The 9,620-nt window shown below is 39.9% G+C and overlaps 1 protein-coding gene across 1 annotated transcript; it reads right to left on the bottom strand.

Moving 5' to 3' along the window:
- Nucleotides 1-1,610: 1,610 nt before the first annotated feature.
- On the bottom strand, nucleotides 1,611-6,710 carry LOC145799250 (uncharacterized). Its single transcript, XM_082888793.1, has 4 exons — nucleotides 6,031-6,710; nucleotides 5,745-5,877; nucleotides 5,593-5,655; nucleotides 1,611-1,907 (listed from the first exon to the last, which is right to left on the bottom strand). The coding sequence occupies exons 1-4, from the start codon at nucleotides 6,708-6,710 to the stop codon at nucleotides 1,611-1,613; spliced, it is 1,173 nt and encodes a 390-aa protein (XP_082744919.1).
- Nucleotides 6,711-9,620: the final 2,910 nt, after the last annotated feature.

Below are 9,620 nucleotides of genomic sequence, written 5' to 3' on the forward strand. Positions count from 1 at the left end.
GCATCATAACTTAAAGAACATATCCTAAGTTAGACCATGATACCCAAGCAAAATATATGTAAACACCAAGGAAAACACTTGAGAAGCCAACCAAAAAGCCAATAAAATAAAATAAAATAAAATAATAATAATAATAATAATAATAATAATAATAATAATAATAATAATAATAATAATAATAATAATAATAATAATAATAATAATAATAATAATAATAAGCTGACAACCACCCAATTATGATTGTAGAGTATTTGCACAATTACATACACCCACTAATTAACTCACAATATAACATCAACATTGGAACACTCGTTTTTTTCTTTTTTTTTTTTTTTTTTTTTTGATCGGCAAAAAAGAAACTATATTGATGTAAAATTAAAGATATAAGATACAAATCAACTACATCAATAAAGAGAGGAAGTGTAAAAGCATCACGATGAGCTAAATCATCCCAACTATGTTGGCACCAAAGAGTGCATCCTATCATATGCTAGCACCCCCAAAGTTGGTGAGTAACTAACCAAAAAGCAGAGAAAACTCCTCTACAACAAGCACTGCAAGGCAGTCCAACAGAACCGAACTTGACCCAGGACTTGCAGCCTATATAGGACCTACTAGCAATATGGAAACCATCATAGCAGTCCAACATATCAACCACCAAGACTACCAGCCATTTTTTTCCTATACAAGACTAGCAAAAATAGAACCAGCAGGTTCAAGGATTAAGGACGAAGAATTGCATCTTTGACCAAATCAGCACAGAGAACTACTGCAAATTCAACTCCCATTCCTAACACAGAATTGGACCTCAACACCACAGCTAAGCATAGCAGTCCAACAAAAGCAGATTAACCACCTCCACCGCCTTCAGCTAGTATCAGCAACATAGCACCAAAACAGACCCATCCACCATTCCTGATAAAGTACTCAACACCAAAAAAAGACTTAGCACCACAGCTCTTTTGTAGTCCATATAGTCATAGAAACAGCTAACAGATCAAGTAACAACAAACTCTGCTACTGATTACATTACATTAGTACAGAACATCAAAACCAAAACAACAGACTCAACCACCAAAACAAACAGATAATAGAAACAGATCAGCAAGACCAATGTGCCACCATTCAATAAGCAAAAGATCCGCAAGACGTCATTCCATTTGTAATCTAGATAATCACAGAAACAGAACAGACATAAACCATTATACCTTTAAAGTAGAGAAGATCATACCTTAGAAGCCAGGCCTTACACAAGCTCAGACACCATTTCTGATGCAAAACAAATAACCCCATCAGCCAAGAAACAAAAACACCCACATCAAAACACTCAACAGCACACCAGAGTCCAGCACAAACCAAAATATCAATTACCTATGGACCAGAACAAGACAGACCAACATATCAGACCGCTACCAGAGCCTGAGCCTGAGCATAGCTGGGTAGCCAAGAATCAAACACCCAGCAGCATTAAACACACCAAAAGCAACACACCATAGTCCATTACAGTAGCAGCCATACTCTGTTCACCCACAACCATCTAAGCAGATCCTAGTGAGCACTGCTCCCCTATGAGTTTCTCAACCAAATATACATACTAACAGATGGTTAGCTCAGCTCCCATTCCTAATATAGTACTGAACCTGAGGCAAATTGAAGACTACATCATTAACAGAGAACTCTATTTTAGCTGGGGAGGATTTGGCCCACAAAGCTATTCTTGGTTTGACAACCTCACATAGTTCCTCGTAATTTGGCTGGGAACCATTAAAAACACAATCATTTCTATGCTTCCATGTGGACCACAAAACAGCCAAAGGCACAACTTTCCACAGCAGCTTCTCAATCTTTTTCATTTTGCAAAACGACCACCATTGCAGTAGCTCTTCCACTGAGTTTGGCATAGCCCACTGAAAACCCCACCATCTCATAGTATTAGACCACAGTAGCCAAACAAAAGGACAGAAAAGCAAGATATGATTGACAGATTCCATCTCAATTTGACAAAAGACACAACCCACATTGGCAGATGTAGCTAAGTTCCAATTTTGTGTAGGAAGCTAAAGGTTTTCACCTTGCCGTGCCAAGCCAACCACCCAAAAAATTTGACTCTAGGTAGGGCACAATTATTCCAAACTACCACTTCCACTTTCCTAACAGGACCCAAGAAGAGTTCATAACTTTTATACACTGATGTAACATAAAACAAACTAGATGGATCAGCCTTTCACTTCCACGCATCTTCTTTGCTGACCCCTATTGTTGGAGCATTCATAAGGGAGGACTGAAGTTTACTAACCTCCTCATCTTCCCATGTGTGGCTCCCCTTTTTCTACCCCCCTTTCGGAAAGGTTTGAAAAGAAAAGGGCCTAACAATTCGGACTCCCGCGGTTCTGAATCTAGTCTCACAAGTGCAATGTGAAACTGATAAACACCAAAGAGTCTAAATCTAGCAAATCATTTTGGAAAATCAATTTTAAATCAAATAATGCCAAAATTGGACTGCTTTTCCAGATAAAGAGTCGACACCTAAATATTTTATTTTTGGGGAAATTTAGGAAACCCTGATCCGTGCCGAAGGCCACGTGTCCGTCATCACCAAAGTTGACTCGGCTTGGGAACTTGGGTACAAGGGGGGAAGGTTATGAATTGAGCACTCCCGCTCGCCCGATCAAAGATCGGCCTCTACTGACCATAATATGATTTTTTATAAACATTATTCGGTTGTTAAACTAGCTTTACTATGTGATGCACACAAGCAAGTATAGACTAGTTTGCTCAATTTGGAACAATTCAACTGATGTTTGTTTGTGAAAATGGTTTGAATTTGTCACCTCAAGTGGGCTTAAAGTTTGCGGATTTGCCACCAAACATTGTGGGCTTAAAACATGATTTGCCACTCAACAAAGTGGGCTTAAAACGTACATTCGTTTGAATCATTCCAATTCAAGCAGTTTAGCATTTAAGCACATAGCCTCATGGCAAGCATGCTAATCATGGCAACATTCACACTTATGCAAGTATGCTAAAGCGTAAAAACTCACTTAGTACTCCAAGCCAGGAAAATATGAGTTAGAAAATAATGCATGATTCCTAACTATACAGAATGCCTAATGCAACACATGCAATATGCAATTAATAGGCTCGGCTACTAATATGGCATACGAATTGATTTGAACAACATGCGATTAAACACGTTTTCAAATAAGTACTGAAACAACAATGCAGTTTGAATGATGCACCGAGCCTCGGTGCATGCAATACAAATGAATGGATGGAAGCACCAGGTATGCTAATTTAAATATGTCCCTAATCTAACCATCAAAAGTGATTAAATAAAAGGAGAAAGACGTGAGGTTGGAAGACATACACACACGCACGCACACTTATTACAACATTACGCCCTCGCGAAGGAGGGTCCGAATGAATAAGAGCCAACTAGCTATGCTAAGTAAACTAATCTAATTAAGCTAATTAAACTAATTGTCACAAATCGAACGAATAACTAGCTAAGCTAATTACTAATTATTACAACACTTTAATTAACTAGTAAACTAATTAATTAAATTACAAAGAAAAATGCACACAAAGTAAGCATGCAAGACGTTTAAACTATGCTGCCACTGCTCCATCTTAGGAAGTGGAGGATGCACATGCTCGGTTTTTGCCCCGAAAAGACCACCATTTTGCTCTCCAAAGTCTCTGTTTGCATGGTTGAGCATTTCCAAAATCTTTCTGCTCCACCTTACCAAATATTCTCTGAGGCTTACACCAGTGACTTGCCGGCCATGTATAGCTGCTGCCGGCCCTCTACCGGCCAAAAAGGTGCATTGCCGGCCACTGATGCATTGGATCACCATGTTGTAACAGAGCACAAACAGAGCAAAAAGGGGGTTTTTCCAAGGGTTTGTTTGTACTGTATCCCTCCTTATCATCTCAAAATCTCAAAGGAGTGACACACTTGGATCCAAAACCATCAATCAAGAAAATTCATTGCATGACGGCCAAATATCTAAGTTGTACAATTTTGATAAATGCACAAACAAGACTCGAATGACCACCATCCCATCATGCATGATCAAGGGCAATGGAGACCGAGGAGAATGGCACATTTCATCACTTTTGAGTATGAAATGTTCTATTTTCCTTGTGTTCAAACTAACGTTTAGTTTGAACACATACAATGCAACACAAAAAATGCTTAACTTGTCACTTTTACTTGTCAATTTTGTTTACACATTTTAATTACCAAATCATTCTTTAATCACTTAGTCCATTGGTGAGTGTCCTCTAAAAGGAAAGAAAGGTCAAACCAAAAGGTTGTTTTAGGCATGAAACAGACCTCGCGCCGTTGGTAATGAACCCCCAAAAGGATTAAACCATTAAGCACTAACATCTCAATTTCATGCTTTAAACAAGCAAATGGTTGAAACCAATTTCGAAAAAAAAAAATTCAAGAAAGGGGGGAGGTTGCAGATATGATTAGGTGCTGAAAATGAGAACTAAAAGCACTAAAACATGCAACCAACTCAAACCAATGATAGTTAAAGCCTTAAAACACTAAGCTAGTAAAGGAATTAACACTACAACAATGCCATTCAAGGCTCAAATAAAATGAATGACCCAAAACAGAGGAAAAATAGCCTTAAATATAGTCTAAACCATGCTGGACTCAAGCCATAAAAAGCTAAAACAATAAGCTAATAAATGGAGTTAACTAGGCATGCAAACAAGACACAAGGAGGGGAGGCTAACCCCTTCAATTTTGGACTTTAAAATGAGATTTTTGCCACTGAAAATCCTCTGAATTTCAGTGGTTAAAAAGCCCAAAAAGGTTGGTTTGAAAGTGATGGATGAAGGCACAGAAGCTTTACAAGCAAGAAAGCAAGAAGGGTGAACCGCCCCCTAACTAAAAAAAGGGCTCAAACCAACATTTTTAAGCCACAAAAGCAGAGTTTTTTTTTAGTTTAAAACCAACCCCAAAACAATTGAAAAAGATAGAAAAACAAGTATTGAAAACAAGATAACAAGACTAGTATTCTACCTCTTGAAGCAAAGAAAACTTTTAGGCACAAGTTCAAGCCAAAACCACATTCAAGAGCTCCAAGAAAGCCTTAAGGAACCTCAGCTCAAAGGTGAGAGGATTTGGTTTAGGAGAAGTAGGCAAAAGTGTAGAGAAACTAGGGAAACACACACAATTTTGCAAGAGAGAGAGAGAGAGAGAGAAATCTAGAGAGAGAGAGAGAGAGAATTTTTTGTCTTCAAATTTTTCTAACCCCCACACATGAAAGAGAGGGGTCCTATATATAAAAAACACAAATTTCCCTCACAATCATCCAGCAACACACGTGTAGGAAGATGCATGAATCTGTGCAAGCAGCTAGCACAAAATATCACAAAATATCTGTAGGAAAAAATGGTGGCCGGCCGGCCATTAGTGATGGCCGGCAAGGCACATCAATGGCTGGCAGGACAAAAGCCCTGGCCGGCAGCCCTCATGGATGGCCGGTAGGCCACCAAAGATTGTAGGAGAGAGAGGCCAAGTCATGGCCCAAAAAGGAGACAAAAAGGATGTAGGGTTCGGAAAACCCAAACTTGTGGCGTTCTATTGAGGACTTTGAGCACTTGACGAGCAATCAGACTCGTCATCGGATGTACCTATAAGAACATCCAAGTCTTGAAAGGCCCTAAAAAATGGGGTGTCTACACCATGCCAACAGAGCTCTCCTGAATTCCAGATTCCATACCTGAGACCCTCCACTTTTGTTATAGAAATTAGACACTACTCCTATTTTATCAGTAGACAGAGAGAAACGTTTGGGGAATTCCTCCTTGAGGCTCAACTCCCCAACCCATTTATCTAACCAGAAATAAGCTCTCCTACCATTCCCCAACTCAATAGTTGAGTTTGCAAGGTACAGATTGTGTAGCATAGGAGTAGATATAATTACACCAATGATATCAGACTAAATTTTTGAGCTTCTGTTGTTTCCTTCCATACATGGCAGCCATCTTCCACCCCCCATATTATACATAGAGCATAAAACATCCTTCCACAAAGTATCATGCTCTGCCCCAAACCTCCACCACCATTTCAGCAGTAAGCACTTATTCATAACTGTGATTCTTCTGATCCCTAAACCTCCCAAATGTTTACTCTTGGTAATGGTATCCCAACTATGCATGTGAACTTTCCTTCTAAGGTCAAATCCCCCCAAAAGATAGTTTTCTTGAATCTTGTCAACAGCTTTCGCCACCCCCACTGGTATTTTGAACAATGACAAGTAATAGTTAGGCAAGTTACTTATGACAAACTTAATTAGAGTCAGCCTCCCAGCAAATGAAAACAGCCTTCTCTTCCATGTAGATAACTTCTGTTTAAACTTGTCCAAGACTGGCTTCCAAGTGCTTGACTTACTAGGATTAGCTCCTAGAGGAAGTCCTAGATACTTAAAAGGTAACCCCTGATGGGCACAATTTAGTTTAGAAGCAAAACTTTGCAGCAATACTTCATCCACTCCAATACCAGCAATCACACTTTTATGGTAATTAATTTTCAGCCCTGAGAGGATTTTAAAACATCTCAGAATGCGTTTGAAGGTCACCACTTCCACCCATTCAGCTTCACAAAACAATATTGTATCATCTGCAAATTGCAGATGCGTTACTGTTAACCCATTAATCCCCATGGCAGCCCGTTTTATCAAACCCATTTCCTTGCCCTAGCAAACAAGCTATTCAACCCCTCGGACACAATATTGAAGAGGAAAGGGGACAGTGGGTCACCATGCCTTAGACCTCTCTGTGGGCAAAATTTCTCAATAGGTGAACCATTCACTAAAACTGACACTTTTGCGGAGGTTACACAACTTTTCATCCATCTCACCCATCTATCACCAAATCCAAAATTGGATAACATATTAAATAAGAATTCCCAATTGACTGAATGATATGTCTTCTTAAAATCTAATTTCAACACCAAAGCTTTCTTGTTTGCTTTTCTCCACCCATTAACTATCTCATTAGCAATGAGGATCCCATCTAGAATATTCCTTCCCCCAAGAAATGCGGATTGAGTCTCACTAATAATCCTTGGCATCACTTGTTTCATCCTAATTGCTAAGACTTTAGCCAAAATTTTGTACAAGGATCCAATGAGGCTTATGGGCCTATAATCCCTCAAGCGTGATGGGCTGTCAACTTTTGGGATTAGAGCTATAAAAGAGCTATTTAAACCACTCACTAATGAGGCATTTTGATGAAACTCTCTTAAAAATTGCATTACCTCAGGTTTGACTACTCCCCAGCATTTCTTATAAAAGGCCAAATCAAATCCATCAGACCTAGGTGCTTTATTACCATCATTGTTCTTGATAACATTTCTGACTTCCTCCTCAGTAAAATCTGCTTCCAACAGATCTGCCGCTTGACGACCTCCAATATTTTTGAACTAGCTAGACAGTTTTGGCCTAGCAGCCCAAGTTTCGGAGAAAAGATTCATGGAATGAGACTTCACCACATGCCTAACCTCTATAGGTTCTTCCACCAATGAGCCATTCACCATAACTGAACACAAGGAATTTTTGTTGTTTCTATTAGAAGCCATAATGTGAAAGTACCTTGTATTCCTATCTCCTTTTGATGCCCAATTAATTCTGGACTTTAGGAGCCAAGTCCATTCCAAAATTTTGTTTGGCCCCCAAATTTCACTCATTATTTCCTTCCGTCTAGCTTGTTTAATCCCCAGAAGTGTGCTTTCTTAAGCAATTAACTCTATGACATGGGCTTCCTCTCAGTAGCCTTAAGCTTAGATTCAAGCTTCCCAAACTCTTCAATATTCTACACTTTTAATTTGTGTTTTAAGGCTTTCATGTAACAACCCTCACCATACTCTTGTCATACTTGCATACATTCCTGCATGAACCTGCCTTGTTATTTTGTTTTTGAAGGTTTTGCCTTGTCTTGATTTGCTTAAAGTTGCTAGCATGATTTTGATCTTTGCTTGGTGTGTGTGTGGCCGAGGTCCTCTTGAGCTTAGTTCGCCTTTGAACCCTTGTACTTAGAACTATTTTGAGACCTTGGTCGACCCCCACCTTCACCTCGGGCATTTATTGCTGAGATGTTTTGCACCTTGTGAACCTTGTCCGTAGGCAGGTATGGCCTAGGCCGAGATGTGGCACACCCCGGCCAAGGTGTGGCACAGCTTAGTCAAGCGTCGTCCTCCCTAGCCGATGTTTTGTTACCCCGTTGCCTTATCCTTGATTCGAGCCGTTGTCGTTCATTGCCGATGTGTTGCACCGAGCTTGCTGCATACGCTTTGTCAGAGACTTGTCATATCTATCAATCACCTTTTTGAGTTGAACCAACCCGGCAGCGCCACGTGTCCGAGCTGATTGTTAAGACAGCCGGCAGACCTAGAAACAAATCATTTTTGTCTCAAATCCTTGCCTTTTAGAGAGAGAAGCTCTAGAGAGAAAGAGGAGAAGTTCTTGAGTGAGAGCTAGCCTTCCAAGCTTGATCTTCGTGGTTTGATCCGTTGGATTCGAGTTCTGAGGTTAGAATCTTGATCTACTTTGATTGTTGTTGTTGATCATCTAGCTGCATTGCATGATCGGATTCGTTTTGCATGTCATGCATTGCTTTGAAGTTGGTTTTGGAAAGAGAAAATGGTTTTCATGAGTTCTTACAGGAAAGTCTCACTTTGATCCGAAAGTTTGGAACGAAAATCATGTTTTGTGTTTGATCTTGCATGACCTTCTTGCGTGAGTACCCAGGTCCATGTTTTGAACTCTTGGCATGAAACTCAGATTTTTGTAACAAGTTGTGAACTTGCATCCATCTTCCAAATGATCATGTTCTTCATATTCTCCAAAGGGAAACCCAGGTTTTTCCCGACTTTGTTTGATGGGACCTCGGCATAATCCTAGACGGTGCCCAGTGTGTTTTCATGAGACGGGAGCAGTGTGTAAACTCCCAGCATGTTTTGCTTTGTTATCGACTTGGGTCTGGCGAGAATGCCGAGATCATTCGCATATGTATATGAGCTTGTTTTGAGAATGTGATTTGCCATGTGATTGTAGGTCCTTGATATTTGCTTTGAGCCTACACCCGTGGAAAACTATGTGAGTGGTATTTCTAGTAAAGCTATGTTACACTTGTTTTGATGAATCTTGCTTTGTTTTGTTTGATGAAAGTATTTGCTAAGCATGAATGAATAGCCTTGTTTTGATTGTTATCCTTGTTAAATCGGGCTACGGGCCTAAGTAACACAAGTCCATTGTGCTGGAGGACTCTAAACTTTCGCAGTACTAAGTATAAAAGGATACGGTCCTTGTTAAATCGGGCTACGGGCCTAAGTAACACAAGTCCATTGTGCTGGAGGACTCTAAACTTTCGCAGTACTAAGTATAAAAGGATACGGTCCTTGGTAAATCGGGCTACGGGCCTAAATAACCCTTGAGACTTGTAATACTTGATTGATGAATACGGTTCATCCCTTGCTTCGCCGATGTTATGATACTTGATTGATGAATACGGTTCATCCCTTGCTTCGCCGATGTTATGATACTTGATTGATGAATACGGTTCATCCCTTGCTTCGCCGATGTTATGATACTTGATTG

Source organism: Camellia sinensis, chromosome 9 (genome assembly GCF_055761805.1).
Source record: "Camellia sinensis isolate YWXY chromosome 9, ASM5576180v1, whole genome shotgun sequence".
Lineage (NCBI taxonomy): Eukaryota > Viridiplantae > Streptophyta > Magnoliopsida > Ericales > Theaceae > Camellia > Camellia sinensis.